Genomic DNA, 16,271 nt, shown 5'->3' with positions numbered 1-16,271 from the left:
CTGTCGAGCATTCGCTCCCATGTCCGTTACTTAATGTTTGGTCACAATTTTAGTACTTCCGCGTACTGTAGTTGGAACACATTCACCCACTGCAGAAAACATGCTAAAAGCATCAAGGAATTCCGTCCACTAAAGTATTTACAGAGCACGTCAGCAAAAAACATGCTGTTACACACGTTACACATGACTGAAACGTTTGATAAAATGGTTTTTATTGATATTAAAAAGAATGTACATGAATTGTGCATTTCGGACATTCTAGCGTGCAGAGGGTTAAATCAATTAAAACACACACAGGCTGCGTGAGCTACTGATATTAAACTGTTGCAGGTGAAAAGGATCCCTTCATTTTTGCGCAAAAAGTCAAATTCCCTCGTGCCATTCACACTGGAAGCAACCGTTTCGAAAGGAAACGACAGAGAATGCAGTCCTTGCAGTTATAATGTGATAACAAAATGTATCCAGAAATATGGGATGTATGAGTAATAACAACAATGATAATGATAACTACAATAATTGCACTGATTTGCACGACCAATATGAAAAATTGGATAAATATTTGATTATCAAGGCAGACGGGTAGACTGCAGGCACTGCATAGCAATGCTATGGGTTCATTGTCATCACCATGTAATGGGGCACATACAACACATCGGCTTGTTGCTGAGAATCTACAAAAATGGCCTTGTTTTAGTTTGCGGTGGTCCCAAACCCGCAATATGTGAAGCAACTGTTGAATCAAACGCTTTATCCCCTTATATTTCCTGAGTATTAGGGTATTTGAAGTATGGTTTACTACAGTAGCCCTTCATCAGTTGTGATGGAGATACATCGAGGACTTGAAAAGACACCCACTGAACGGAAATAAGAGGATTTCAAACATGCTATCGTAAGATGGTAAGATCGTTTAGAAAGTATATAGATATTTCCCCTTTAATAAACAGTTTGAGACCTTGTGGATCGTTTCTAAATCTGCCCTGGGGATGCGGTTTAATTTCTCAGCGACAAGAGGAAACGTTGAACCAGGGACAACACCTCCTGCAGGGTCCTCGTCTCATCTTAACCCCCAAAAGCCCAGTGCTATACTTCAGAGAAACAACATTTATGATATAAAACAAATAAGTGGCTTTAAACTGTAGTGGCTTGTGTATAACGATCATATATAAAACCACATGTATGCGAATACTTGCGATAAAATAAAACCGTTTGGCAGATTAAAAAGCCATGCTGGAGGGAGAAAAAACCTTCCATGTTTGTGCCTATTTTTGTGTTACGACATGCCTAAGCGATCCAGGCTACAGCTGCTGTTAAAATATTGATTTGAAAATAGCCCTGTGGCGAACCAAAAAAAGCAAATATTTTTTGGTACAAAGCGTCTACAAAAGCATTACCATGTCAAATGGGTATAAAGAGAGAGCGTACAAAATAAAGTTCGTCAGTTGAGCATCAGTGCTATGTATATTACTGTATTTGGACCGATTTTAATATATAATTTTATAACAAAATAAATAATGCCTTTATACAGTGCCCATATTTGTACTTAAACAAATAAAAGAGAAGCTTGGCGGCTCATTATGCAAGATACAGCTCAGACTAAAAGAATATTACATGATGTCCCTGGAAACTAATTATAATATATTCATATTTATTTAATATATATACATATATATTTATATATATATTCAAGTATTTGTTTTCAGGCAAAAGCATGTGAATACTACGGATAAACGTTAAAAATATATGTTAGTTGACATTATTGCGTTTTTTCCCTTTGAATTGAAATTTGTGCCTTTCTTCAGAACTGTAAATAACGTTACAAAAACACAAATCCTATTTTGCAACAACGAGAATGTCACGGTACCAGACACTGAACGCCGGCCTTTTTTCCTCGAAGCGAAAAAAGAACATAGAAAATACAAACATCCCACTTTTTCCGAATCATAACGTCCCGCTTCCTGCAGTGCAACGCAGGGGTTCTGTGCAGCCACGCTAGAGAGGAGAGAACGTCTCCACGTCTCCGTGCATTTCAACATGTTCTCGTCCCTACGCCGCTCCTTCCTTCAATTGCGACAGCAGCAATGGGACCAAAGGCCATACCTCATCTCATGTCTTCTGCAACAACAGACACAGCTGCATGCAGCGATATCCTCTGCAGCCAAAATGCTCTTGTGTTCATGTTCAAAAGTCACACTTTCCTTAAAACGGAAAGTTTAATCATTTTTTTAAGAAAAGAAAACTTGCTTTTCAACCCCTTCTCCTCTAAGTCCGTTCCCAAAGCTAGCACCATGACATTTTTTTGAGCTACACGTTCAAAGTCCATAAAAAAATAGTGCCTTTTTTATTTACTTAACAAGAACTTTGACGTAATCCGTGGCGATGTGCAATTCGCAGACTCTCCTCTGCATTTCATCTGTGATTACAAGGTGCTGGAACAGGAATCTAATTTTACAACAATTCCTTACAGTGTGGATGTCCCTTTATAGTTAGAGGTGCAAACTAATGTGTAAAATGACTAAAAGAGAGATACTTTCATCTCAGGAGAATGCAGTGGAATGGGTTCTTTCATGCTAGCGGTTCCTCAAGTTCCGATGTCCTCCGAACTGTCGGCACCGGCGAAACGTCCACGTCTTTCTTTCGCTTCGTTGTCCGAATCGCGTTCAGCGTTTTTCCTCTGCTTTTCGATGTGTCTTTTCATTGGTGAATGAAACAGCAAGAATAGAAATTGGAAGAGCATGTGAGCATGTCTGGTTGGGAAGGAAGATGGGTTGTAGAGGACTGCCACAGAAATGACGTCAGAGACAAAAAGCTTTGATCCCCATGTCTTTTTTTTATCAACTATGTGCAACTGCTTCTGGTTTCACTTGTGGCTGACATAGTTTTCTGTGGGAAGCAAGATGGGTGGCAGCTTGCTGGGAAGCGTGATGAGAGGCCTGTGGTGGTGGAGTTGCTCCTGGGCCCTGATCCTCTCCGCTTGCCGCCTGAACTTCTTGGCTCGAAGGATGGCCGGGATTCCCCGCCGTAGCCTCTGAGCGGCCTTCCGTTGCCATACATCGTATTTGGAATATTTGACGGTCACGTGCTTTCTTGGGACCTCCTGTTGAAAGAAAATGAACAATAAGGTCAGAAAATAGGTCAAGACTGTGAACTCTCAAAGATATATCTTCAAATAGACTGGCACCTGCTCATCTTGCTCGCCTCCCTTGGAAGTTGCAAGATCAACAAGGCTCAATGAGGTCAAACAATTCCAATTATTTAGTAGCTTTGCAAGGTCATATATTTGAAAAGAAGATATGATATGATCTTAAACTTTGGGAGAGCACAATGACAACAAAATAGATAACAACCAAAAAGAAGATAAAGAACCAAGTGTCCAATTACATAATCAACATCCAGGTCTTTCTGGAAGAACTTTCTGATTGTGTAACCCAAGTGCATGCTTTAAACCTACAGTAAAATTTGAAACCATCAGATGACCTCTCGCTCGAATCATTTTCCACTTGATCAGCAGTTTTGGAGCGATACTTGCTTAATACATCCAACATAATTTTGTCTGTTTTTGTTAAACCCGCATACTGAGATGCGTGCGTTCAGCAGAAACTGTACAAGATGTTCAAGATGTTGAGCTTGATAAAGTGCTGGAAAGCCATTGTTTGTTTCCCACAGCTGATATACCTGTTTTGATGCTGGCATCACTGAGATGACCTGTGGAGACGATGCTGAAACATCCCTCTCCGACTTGGCTGGTTTGGCGCAGTACTGTTGTAGCAGAGCAAGGTTGCAGCTGCTAAAACAACACTCCTCCACAATCCCACGGCGTGGTGCATGGCGGTTGTTCGACCTGCTTGGTTGACCTGCACGCACAATAATGAATGTCATGAGTAGTCTATGGACGACATGGCTTTAATTACCTTCCGGATAAATGGGGCGCTCTGTTGTAATACAACAAACATTGCTTATGTGACATGTTAAACAAACCAAGACGAACGGGTTAGAGATGTTTGTGCTCTAGCTTGTGTGTTTATCCCACATGTATACTAAACGAGGTGTTGTAAACTTGGTTCATTGATGGCTTGTATGACAAATGTGGTTGATGTTTTCTTATTTGTAAATCGATTTGGATGTATACTTAAAGAGATTTAGCATTTTCACGCAGACCTGCTGGGAAATCTATCCAAAGCTGAAACCTGGTAGCTGATTGTTGGTGGTCCAAGATGGTAGACCATCATGGAAAAAAACAGACCAAGTGGTCGACCAGCAACTGACCAACTTTGAGTATCTAATAACTACTTTAGACAAGACAGAAATCATCTAGCATGTTATATCCTAAACTGGCTTTTCCAGCAGGGAGTTGCCATCGACCAAGCAAACCTATTTAGCAAAACCAACAAACAAGTCAATGTAAATCAAGCTACACTGCCTTGATTCCATTGTCAAAGCGAGATTTGATTATCAATTCATTGTTTTTGGACCGGGGTACATCTGCAGAGTAAAATGATGCCAACATTGGTGGCACAAAATGGAGTCTTGTGTTTTCTCATCTGAGCTGACATTGTTATGCCGTCTAATAGAGCCAAATAGAGCCGTGCGAACGTTAGTTTCGAAGAATTCACCAGGAACTGAAGATCAGCTAAACTCTTTGCGTCTGTTTGTTTGTTTGAGTGGATGAGTTAAAAAGGGTGCATATCCTTTGACCTTGTCCTTTGCCAGCTCAGCAAAGATGGGATGGAAGATACCGGACACACACTGAAAAAAGGAAGGAACGATTGATTTTAAGTCAAATATTATGTGGGCGGTTCAAACTTTTCACAGCTGTGTTGATCTAAAAAGAAGGTTCCTGATTGTAGGATGGTTAACATTAAACCGGAGTAGATCTGGTGGATGGAGGGAGGAAAATCTGTGCTGGCCCAAATTGGATAATGATCGTTCTGGGCAGTTAGGCTTCTGCGGCCAAAAGAGCACAAAGGACCTGTCTGTTTGTCAGTGCTGGCGTGACGAAGACGGCAAATATTTTAAAAGTTGTGTTTTTGACCCCAAAATTCATCCAGTAGGTGCACATCCAACAGTCGCATCTATGTGCAATACTACAATTAAGTATACACAACCTCTGCATTGAAATATTGGTGACGCTAAACTGGTAATGAAGCTGTCTCAATCCATCCAGCCGTGTAAACAACTTTTTTCAATTGAGTGTAGCCTGGGAACATTTCTGGGGAGGTGAATGGAATGCCACTTGGGTACTATTAATTTCACTGGAGGAATGTGCAAGTAAACAACCAGGCCATTGTGGCTCGGCTAGCATCCTTTTCAAATGTAATTGCAGATATAGCGACAGAATGCGCACAGTCAGCACAATTGGCCGAGCATGGTAATGTGTGACTTCACCACGTACATCAACATCCTCAAAGCAATACGTAGCTGAACAGGTGGGCATGCCACAGCAAAGAAAATACAGAGATATGGAAATGTACATACTGAAATAGAAGCCTCTGTCTTCGCAGACAAACTGTAAGGTGTCCACCAGCTCTCCACCACATAATGTTTCAGCTGAAGCCACCTCGAAGGCAGACAGGGTTAAAAACAAGATGCATATGGGCATCCGTATGGACCAGTACATCTTTAGGACCTGAGGAGATGAGAACATGCGTTTTAGTGCATAATAGATAGCAGACAATGAGGATGTTTGAATTATTATTATTTTCAAACTATGCTTTATGCTCTCGAGAGATATTGATCCATAAGCCCACGCCTTCTGTTTAAATGTATACTGTAAATGGACAGCAAATTTCTTTGGATCAAAAGATCTGTTAAACTCAAACATGTGCATGTAAACTTTTTACGTGGGAAGTTTGAAACCTTACTTTCTAAAATGCATTACATTCACACTGTCTAGAGCACAAGTGCATTATAGGCATCCATAAATATCTGTTTAATAACATGTCAAATTATATAGTATGAACACATCGTTACTGGCGAAAACGTACATTTTAAATAAATAAAATAATACTTTTTGAATCTTCAAATGACCAATGCCAAAATAAAAACATATTTTGTTTATGCATTTTGTTTTTACAAGACATCATTACTAAAAATCTGTTTATCAACACATCTCAAAAGCCGTGCATTCACCAGTAAAGTGTCTCTGTTATTGTGTTGCATGCACGGACTTATATATGCTTAACGTAAGGCGCACATGCTTATTCATGACGAAAAAAAGCTTTTATCTGCTGTGTCCTACTCTTACACAACGTCCAACAAGTTGCAAGACTCCGCTATCTCACTCCTCTTAACTCAGCATATATTTCCCCTTAAATCCCACTCGTTTAAAGTGCTGTCGCCCCCTTGCGCAAGTTCTCTCCTGTGCGCTTCAGCCAAGAGCGAAGTGTCAAAAAACATCTCACTTGCGTTATCCCAACTGGTCGTGCAAGACAAGACCGCATGATGTGTGATCTAAAACTCTCTATCCGTTTTCCATCCGTGTCTAATTTCCCAAGTCTACATCTGTGAAACATTTCCCCATGCATGCCTTAACAAATGCATTCTGTTCAAGTCTGACAATAAAAACATCCCAAAAAGCATTTTACCTTATTAATGAAACTGTCTGTTCTCAAGCAGGTGTGGCAAAAAGATTGTTTTAGTTGGTCCTCCATGACAGTTGCTGTAATGTTTAGAAAAGAATACTGTGCTGTTGTATTTGGTTGAGAAATTGCCGCTTGGATTAGTGCAGATTAGTTTCTCCAGTCGGTGTTAGGATGTTGTGTGGAGCTGTCCCAAAAACCAGGCGACAGGCAAAAGTTCTCTGAGAGAAGTATTATATACCCAAACCCGCCCCTTAACACCCCCCCCCCAGTCACCCCCCTGCTGGCCCTCTAGTGCGCATGTCTGTGTGAAGAGGTAGAAGTGGTCAGAGAATCACCGGCGGCAGCTCGACCGGTGCTGGTTTTGTTATGTACCCTTATTCTAAACGCAGCAGAACTGCTGTTTTACAAAACAACAGAGAAAACACAATTAAAAATTTATATTGCAGCTTACGTCACGTTTAAACTTTTGCAACATACGCAACATTAATAATAACATTTGGGGGGATCAAAAAAAATTATTAATCAATTAAATTAATTAATACTGATAATAAATCTCGATAGATATTTTTCTTATATGTATATGTTCTTTGAATAACAATAACAGTATTATACATACGCTCGTGTTGTTATTTGCTTATTAAATAATTCTTATTTATCAACCATTATTTGAATATATATGATATGTTATTTGAATATAAAACCAGCTTGCATACATGCATCCATGCACGAACCGGTGTTTATCGATACAGAAAAGGCTGACGTCATCAATGTCACAATATTTCGCTACCGGTACCGGGGACCGCGGGAGGATAGGCGATGCGTAAAAGTTTACGATGGAAAGTGCCCGGATGACGAGGAGCGAACATGAAACGCTTTATGGCGGCATTTCCTCCTCTGTGCACCTGCCTTATCGATCCTCACGCGCATGGTAGTGGCTGTAATGATGATAATTCACTTTGCAGGCTGAGCCATTCAGAGCACTGAGAGGATATTGAACAATTAGCTGCACTTGAATTGAACTTAAATCGCTTTGATTGAATTACTTGGAAATGTCATCCATCACCTGGCAAGCAATACGGGCCATTATTTGATGCAGATGTTATTTTTCATGGGCACCAGTCTCCACCTATATCTGACACGCAGGGCCAAAAAGTCTGCTCGTCTCTTACTAAAACACCTTTTAAAACGTTTATAACATTTTATATGAAGTAACACGCACACGTGCATCCCTATATGACACATGATTCTGGTTTTCATGGCAATTAGAGAAAAAACATTCGACAATTAGGCGAATTAAATTGACATTAAATATAGGGAAATGTTCGTAGTTTAATAGGTTTTATTTGGAAGGTATTGGACGTTACCTTAACTTCCCCAAACTAGATGAAAAAAGGCTGTGAAAGGGCGCCCCTGCTGATGTAAAAAGAAATGACGCTAAATGAAAAAAAGGCCTACTGGCATGAATTATCAATGCACTCTGTTACTGGAAGCACCATTATAAAGACATTAAACCTCTCTTCCTCTGTCTCCTATTATCCATCAGATGAGGGAAGCAGGAAACCCAAAAGATCTGTTGGGGGCTGCAATAAATCACTCATCCATGCAGCAAGGACCATTTTCATCTAGTCACATGCATGCAGAATAATAGATATAGGACCAGCCTGTCCGGCACAAATCATTATCCACTTTCAGAGGCACCGTGCAGGTCAGTCTCTGCCTGTGGCATCAATAAAGGGGTCAGGTGAGGTTAATATGCCAAGAAAAGTGTTAGGGCGATGCGGACAATCAACAATATCTTCTTCCACTTAAATGACAAATGCAATAAGCAAATGCACAGATAGCTTTCGCGCTGCATTTAAACACCTGAATTTGCTTTCATAGTTGTTTAAATGTGTCACTACAATGATATTTTAGACGCCTACTCATTTAGTGTATGATAGGGTCTATCCTTGTGGAATGGATCTCCACCTTTGTCTGATGTGCTTAGTGGTTTCTTGAGTATTCAGGAAGTTTTTTTTTCTTCTCAAAATTCTAACCATAACCTAATGACATCATCACAGCAAAAGACCAGTCATTGTGCTGTCTATGGCTATCACTCAATAAACGTTTGCGTAGGTAGGACACTTAGCGTCCCATATACTACTCGTATGCTTATACTACCATCTGGTGGTCAATTTGATAAAAGGCTCATTTCAGACGACTTGACCTGGTCAATGAGTCAAACTAGTCATTGAAAAACCTTTATTTTTATTTTTTTCTTCTTAGAGAAAGAGCAGACTGTCAAACTTGTGGATTCTTGACGTCTTTCTAATAACATATCATATGCAGTGTCCAATATGCAGTCTTCTCTGTTTGAGCTTTATTTGGGGTTGTAGAAATTATATTTCAACAATTAAGTGACTGTTTGCTAAGATTTGGCCTATTCAGACATTCATATTGTATATTTCATGTTTTCTAAGGAAACATGAATGTAAACAGGCACCGATCAGTAGGCCAGTTTTTACGCAACGACGTTCAGAAGTAATAAATTATAATAAAATATTTCAAATCTGTTGGAGAATATTATACATCACATTATATCACCTTATTTCATCAATATAGTTGAGATTCTAATACATTCTGATTTTTTTTCTGATTATATGTTGAATTATATTCTGTACATATATATGTAATTCAGTGAGCTACTTCATCTGGCTACATCTCATTCATTCAACTTTTATAACTTGAATCACTTTACACTATCATACAATTTTAATATTGACAGACTTTCTGGTGAGTGACTTGATATAGTTTTTGCAGTCACGGTGTGGTTTTGAGGTTGACACATGACTTCTGTAGCAGCAGATGTAAACACAGACACAAAGCATGAGACCGTCACATATGTAGCTCAGAGAAACAGAAGAAAGCCGATTGGCTCATTGTGACTGAATCAAGCCAACACATTCAGGGCATCCGTGAGGACCTTCAGCTCATCTTTGATGGTCTCCAGACCCAGCTTGACCTTCAGGGGGTTATCCAGCACCTCTATACTGTTGGTGTACGGGTCAAACCGCACGGAAAACGGCCTCCTGATGCGGGTCACATAAGTTCTGTTTAACAAACACACGTGTTATTTTCGTTTCTACTTATTGTAATACAAATGATGGTTTTTATAGTTTACTAAAACCATTAAAACATTTGAATTGACTGAAATAAAATATCATCCTAAATACTATTTGAAAAAAAACCTGAATGAAAAGTATTTAAATATTAGTATACAAAATAAAAAGCAACCTAAATTAATATTTAAAACAACCTTAATGAACACGTTTATATTAAGCTCAACTATTTATTAAAACTATTTACGTGTTAATAAAATGATTATTTCTTGCAAAAGTATAAACTTGAGATAAATCAAAACTACTAAACTTAAGTTTAAATAAATGTACAAGGCAAACAACAAAGATATAATAAAGACATAATAATATGATAACAATTTAAAAAAGAAAAATTACAAAAGCTCTACATAATAAAATAAAAACTAATTCAAAATACAAATTACAAATTAGTACTTAACAACAATAGAACTGCAATAGCTCTTATTATTTAACAGCAGAGAGTTTACATCTACATTTTAGTTTAAATAAACTTTATTTAAATAAACTTTAAATAATACAAAATCTATATCGTTTGTTTATTTGTTTACGTAACTATTATATTTACTTATACATAACCAGCTGTCAAACCTAATAGCAACTAACCTCAGTTTCTCTGTGGCGTCAGAGAAGCTCTCAGACACAAAATAGACGGGTTGGTAATTTTGGTCTTGGTATGGCTGAACAGCTACAATGTCCGGATCGAACTCTCGTCTCTCTGGCTCGTCTGAGAGGGAATGCTAGGGCGACATACAGCATTAATATCATTATCATAATCAAAACTTTATTACAGACTGGAGGTCAAATTTAAAGCAGCGGATATATATCCACTTAAATAAACTTTGGGCACCTACCACCAGCTCCCCGTAAGAAGAGAGCAAGCCTGCTCCATACGCTTTGATTGTTCCTCCCTGCTTACACAGTCCAAACTCCACCGTGAACCAATACAGCTTAAAAACAAACAGAGAGAAAGTCTTTCAGTGTTATTTAGCTCGGCTGCAGAATTAGTGTGAAAAGCACGAGATGCTTTGTACTTACTGTTGACAGTTTTTCAATATCTTCATCAGAGGCTCCAAGTGATGCCAGACCAATATTCTGAGAAGCAGCAGGAAGATTTCAAGACTTAAGGTGTGGAATAAAATGTGGAGGAAATTAACATTGATTATGGCAAATCTTTTACCTGGGAAAACTGTGCAAAAGTTTTATCCGCTAGTATGGGTACGTGGCCAAGAAGTTCATGGACACAATCTCTGTGAAGAGAAACACATGAATCACGATAAAATGTGACGTGTTATTTGCAACACTATGGTCTGCTGGTCAAATATTTTGCACATGATAATGAATAAATGCTACTTTTGCACAACATTATTTTTTATATTTTTAATAAGCTAAAAAAGGAAACAATTAAGCCTAAATTGTGTTTTGAATACAATCAAATTCACAATGAAAGTCACTGAAATAGGTGTCTTGACATCACACTTTTGTTTGTGACAGTATAAACAGCAATAAAGGAGGAGTGGTTTGCTCTATTTCTGCCAATCGAGTTAGAAGTTTCTTACGGTTCAGGCGAGTGCATGGGCGAGGAGGCATGCCGTATGTACTGCGTACACTGAAACACACGGAAGGCCAGACTAGCCAGAAAGTCTCGCGCAGAGAGAAGACCTGCCACCGGTCTCAGCTGAAATCCAGTGCGCTCTGCATGAATGAGAAAGAGAGAGAGAGAGAGAGAGAGAGAGAGAGAGAGAGAGGGAGAGAGAGAGAGAGAGAGAGAGAGAGAGAGAGAGAGAGAGAGAGAGAGAGGGAGAGAGAGAGAGAGAGAGAGAGTAAAGTGATGTATATAAGACACCATTCAGCTTTATTAGACCTTTTTTTACTGTAATATGGTGGTCAGTCGTGGCATTCAGCGATCAAATGACCGCTTATTTGGGACACTTATTTTATTTCCTCATGTATGTCCAATGAATTTATCTCTATTAATTGATAGATTAATTGGATTGATAGACATGCTGTACACAGGACAATGCAACATCAGATAAAATGTTAGGTCTCCTTCTTATTGGATTTGTAAACTGCCCTCCTGTGGACTACACTGGAACTTCAAAATAATTTTCCAGCTGTGTCAGGTTGCTCAAGACAACATTTTTCATCTGTCTGGGGTTGTTTTATGATAATAAATTAATATAAATTATATCTATAATATATAAGTCTGTATTACTTTACAAATGTGTGCCGTTTGCACAGTACTAATGGGCTCTAAATAGTTGTTAGCATTGTACCAACGATGTTGCAGAACAACTTCCTGTTTCATGTTTTTAACCACACATTTTTTTTAACAAAATACAACAATCCGAACATTTATTACCGAATCAATATGTTCATTGAAAATCTTTACCATTTTATTATATGTGACACCGGACCACAAAACCAGTCTTAAGGGAGATTTTTATCATCTGAAAGCCGAATCAATAAGCTTTCCATTGAAGTATGGTTTGTTTGTAAAGGACGATATTTGACCGAGATACAACTATTTGAAAATCTGGAATCTGAGGGTGCAAAAAATCTAAATATTAAGAAACTGCCTTTAAAGTTGTCCAAATAAAGTCCTTAGCATAGCATATTACTCACAAAAATAAAGTTTTTATATATTTACGGAAGGAAATTTACAAATCTTCATGGAACATGATCTTTGCTTAATATCCTAATGATTTTTGGCAGAAGGTCTGGATTCCACAGTAGCCTTCATTGAGGCCATCGGACTGAGGTTAAAAAGCAACCAATCACAGGCAGAGTGCTAAAGAAAACGACACACACCTTTTTTAAAGTTTTGTGTGTCTTATGCACCAGATGTGAAACTATTTTATGACTGTTGCTAGTGTACGCTGGGTAACTTATAGAGCATTGCTAGGTGGTTTCTAGGGTGTTGCTATGCAGCTGTTTACTGGCCCTCCCCCATTGTCTATAATAAATACAGGATACGTTACACTGATGCGGTTTTATCCCGATTCAATCCATTCAAATCACATGTTGAATAAGATACATTTGCATTACAGTACATTCATTCATCTGGCCAATGCTATATCCAAAGTGATTTACGATGTACAATCTATAAATTTGATATATATATATGTTCCCTGGGAATTAACACCATCATCTTTTGCACTCCTCACATATAATGTTCTATCAGTCGAGCTACAGGTTTAAGGTTCCGCTGATGATATAATCTGATTCATACCTTTTAAGAAGCGGGACACATCCTCAAGCTGAGGGATGTTATCGGGGCTGTAGCCACAGTGTTTCTCTAGTAAATGGAAAGCCTCTAAATGTTCAACACAGGCGTGGGTCGTGTACAGATCTCTGAGGGTGGAGTAAACCTCACGCCTGAATGGACACACATTTCAGTACAGGTGAGGTCTGATAACATTATAGTAATGTATACGTTGTCTATATTAGAACTAAACTCACCATGTCCCGATTTCTTCTTCTATATATTCAACTCTAGGTATCGGATCTCCGCTGGGAAGAGACAGGTGTCAATCAAATTTCAACAGGTATATCAAATGTCCAGAAATGCAAATTGTCTGGTTGTAAACATACTGTTTGTATTTGAAGGCAATGTCTACAATTATCTTCCGCCGTTTTCTGTAAACAGGGTCAGTAAACCCCTGCAAAAAAAATATTTAAAAAAATTAAAAACCTTGTTGAACCTTTTCGATTATCAACATCTGAGCCTCCGAGCCTTTAAGTCTTTTTGGTTTGGGGCTAAATAATAAGTGCCTTTATGACAGAATGCAATTTCACCAAGAACAATTAAGATATTTTAGTATTCTTCCAAGGAAGCAGCTTATTCCCTTACCGGATGATCCTGATCCAAATCAGGGTCGAATTTGGTGACAAGGTGATGGCATCTATCCAGTTCAGCAATTTTTCTGGGAAACCAGTGAACTGAAGAAAGAAAAAGGAATGAAACACAGCATACTGTAAGTTACTCTTCAAACAGAAATGGAGACTTATAAAATAGTCCAATGGCTCCACAGCTGTACATTTAACTTCTTTGGTGGTTTTGACGTCCGCTGCGCTTTTCTTTAGGGAGCTGACCAGCGTACTGACATCTGACAGATGCACTTCACATTGAACATAATATTCCAGCTCCTCTAATCCGTCCTTTGGCTTTCGACTGGGTCTTGTCTCAAAATGGTGGATCTTGGCTTCAAAGGTCTGCGGTGAATAAAAATAAAAAATCTTGAAAAGTATGGTTGAAAAAAATAATATTAATTATATAATTATGTATGTTTTATTTATTATGTTGTATAGTAATATATTGTGGTTCATTGTTCATTCTTGTTAGTTCATTGTGCGTAAATTAATGTTGACAGATACAACATTTGATTATAAATATAACATTAACATGAACTCATAAATCGATGTATTGTTATCTGTCAGATCCTTTTAGTTCAAACTAATAACTTTGTTGCAAGAGTTGCAATGTTTTTATGCAATGCACATATCAATGACATTAGAAAGTGAAGTACAAGTAATGCTTCTATCATCATTTTTTGTGAACCTTCATGTAAAATGTATTTAACCTTCAGTTACATAAATAATTTAGTATTTTAAATTAAATACATACAAACGATTTGTAACTCATGCAACAACTTCAAATACCTTTTACTTAGTAGGCTATATGTATGTAATTGTTAATGCAGTAAATATTGAAATAACAATTCTAGAAGATATAAAGTATATTTTTACATGAAACAAATCATGACTGGCTTACCTCGAAAACCTTCAGAGTGCGGGACAGCGCTGGACTCTTTGAGCTCCTCAAAGAAAAGAAGAGACTGAGCAAAGCCTTTCCATCGCTCTCCTCAAACACTATCTGCTCGCTGAGTCCCGCCGCCTCCGCAGCTGCGACCGCCGCCTCACGCTCTTTACGCGCATCCTCTATCAAACTCTGTCGTCTTCCCACAAACTTTTGTGACTGCAGAAGTATAAAACAAGAGTACGCGTAGTTTGACCAGGTGTGTGTTGCACGATGTTAGGTAATAACTTAGCCCTGCTTACCTTTTGGACATCGGGTGGACGTGAATTACATCTCCAAAAGCGCATAAGAACGTCAACGCAGTCTATGTAAACCTGTCGTATAGCGTAGAGTTAATCATATGAACTGGTGTGCGGACGCTTTCTGCGTGCTTTTTTTGCGTTTGGGTTCCAAGCAGTGCGTAACGCTGTGCGTAAAACGGGAATTACGTGTTCCGCGGCTTGCAGACGACACAATGTACCAAACAATTCTGGTATAAATATTTTATTAGTTACATTATTCCCTCAAATGACACTGAGAATGTTATACTATATGGTTTGATACATTTTTAATGGTGTCGTGCATGCACCTATCCAATCCATTGCTCCGGGTGTACGTGTGTTCACCGTTCCGTTCTCTGGATGGGTTAAATGCAGAGTCACATTTCGGTATCCCTTTGTCTGACAAAAAGGTTAATTTTACCTTTTCACTTTCACTTCGCTTTTAATGGTTTCCTGTATTTTCCCCTCGCCCAAACTTGTGACTTCAAGGGCTATAATCTTAAATAAACACGTGTGAATATTAAGTATGTTTCTCACATCAAGTGGCATGAGCAAATAAGTTAAGGACTTAAGACCACTTAAGACTTTTCTGGGCCGTTTTTTGTAAAAAGTTTGTGTGTCTAGGTGATTTGAGTTGGGGGTTTAAGTTACCCTTAAGTTCTTATGTACACGTTTTATTTATCAAATTGCAATATGGATCTGTAAAATTGACAAAGTGTCCAGTTTGTATCATGTATTGTAGTATACGTATCAATTGCATTATTGTTTTAAACCTAACTGAGTTTATGTCTATTAAGCTGCACGTGGTGTTTTTTGTAAAACAAATCCAATGCATTCAATGATTTTTAAATATTCAATATAAAAAATAAAGAGTCGCTAAAGTTTCCAAAAACAATATCTAAGCACTGTTTTGGCACATTTGTATATTTCATGCTATCCAAACTCTAAATTAATCTCAATCCAAACAAAATCATTAAAACATTTCGAATTATCATACCATGCTTTCAAAATGCCGCGGGTGCCTCTTTAAATCATTATCTCTCCTGAAAAGTTATAGATATGAGAATACAAATCTTACCGTGATGGAGTCGGAGCGCTCGAGTTCAGACGCGGCTCTTCTGAGGCTCTTTGTGGATGATGTGGAGCTGCTTGAGTTCTGCATGTTCAGATAATAATCACAGTCTAAAGTCTCTTTTGGTCTCTTGGGATTCCGAGCCAATTTCTTCCATCTCTAGTGTTCTTTCTCTGTTATTTATACAGACACCGTCTCTTTACTGACGTCAACCCGATCCCCTCCTTTCCACCGTCAAACGTCTTGAAGCCTCTCGCGCCGCATTCGTTCATAATTTGATTCAGTTCTCGCTGCGTAACTGTCTGTTCACATTTAAAATGCGTGCGTCTGGCCACTTGCCTCCTGTTTGTCAGCTACACAGTTTATTTGCTTTTGCGTAAATGACACGTCCCTGGCAAAAAAATAACT

The 16,271-nt window shown here is 38.5% G+C and overlaps 2 protein-coding genes across 2 annotated transcripts; both read right to left on the bottom strand.

Moving 5' to 3' along the window:
• Window positions 1-1,773: 1,773 nt before the first annotated feature.
• On the bottom strand, window positions 1,774-6,783 carry igf2b (insulin-like growth factor 2b). Its single transcript, XM_079450744.1, has 4 exons — window positions 6,582-6,783; window positions 5,473-5,623; window positions 3,673-3,851; window positions 1,774-3,094 (listed from the first exon to the last, which is right to left on the bottom strand). Exons 1-4 carry the CDS (start codon window positions 6,645-6,647, stop codon window positions 2,858-2,860), a joined length of 633 nt encoding a protein of 210 aa, XP_079306870.1. The 5' UTR covers window positions 6,648-6,783; the 3' UTR covers window positions 1,774-2,857.
• A 2,023-nt stretch (window positions 6,784-8,806) lies between these two features.
• On the bottom strand, window positions 8,807-16,012 carry th (tyrosine hydroxylase). Its single transcript, XM_079449731.1, has 13 exons — window positions 15,870-16,012; window positions 14,487-14,690; window positions 13,753-13,927; window positions 13,566-13,654; window positions 13,307-13,374; window positions 13,175-13,225; window positions 12,945-13,090; window positions 11,272-11,407; window positions 10,893-10,962; window positions 10,751-10,807; window positions 10,567-10,662; window positions 10,319-10,452; window positions 8,807-9,667 (listed from the first exon to the last, which is right to left on the bottom strand). Exons 1-13 carry the CDS (start codon window positions 15,951-15,953, stop codon window positions 9,508-9,510), a joined length of 1,470 nt encoding a protein of 489 aa, XP_079305857.1. The 5' UTR covers window positions 15,954-16,012; the 3' UTR covers window positions 8,807-9,507.
• Between the last annotated feature and the right edge of the window lie 259 nt (window positions 16,013-16,271).

This window comes from Barbatula barbatula, assembly GCF_947034865.1.
Source record: "Barbatula barbatula genome assembly, chromosome: 25".
NCBI classification, from domain to species: Eukaryota; Metazoa; Chordata; class Actinopteri; order Cypriniformes; family Nemacheilidae; genus Barbatula; species Barbatula barbatula.
Note: the sequence above shows the minus strand (reverse complement) of the source record. Positions and strands in the feature narration are given on the sequence as shown.

Excerpts from the sequence above, each read along its gene's own strand:
- igf2b (XM_079450744.1), bottom strand. The coding sequence starts at position 6,647 with ATGGAGGACCAACTAAAACAATCTTTTTGCCACACCTGCTTGAGAACA. Across the intron at positions 3,852-5,472 it reads AGACAGAGGCTTCTATTTCA|GTCAACCAAGCAGGTCGAAC; the intron begins GTATGTACATTT and ends TTGTGCGTGCAG. Across the intron at positions 3,095-3,672 it reads TGATGCCAGCATCAAAACAG|GAGGTCCCAAGAAAGCACGT; the intron begins GTATATCAGCTG and ends TTCTTTCAACAG.
- th (XM_079449731.1), bottom strand. The coding sequence starts at position 15,953 with ATGCAGAACTCAAGCAGCTCCACATCATCCACAAAGAGCCTCAGAAGA. Across the intron at positions 13,091-13,174 it reads GAAGAAGAAATCGGGACATG|GCGTGAGGTTTACTCCACCC; the intron begins GTGAGTTTAGTT and ends GTGTCCATTCAG. Across the intron at positions 11,408-12,944 it reads TGTGTCCCGCTTCTTAAAAG|AGCGCACTGGATTTCAGCTG; the intron begins GTATGAATCAGA and ends TCATTCATGCAG.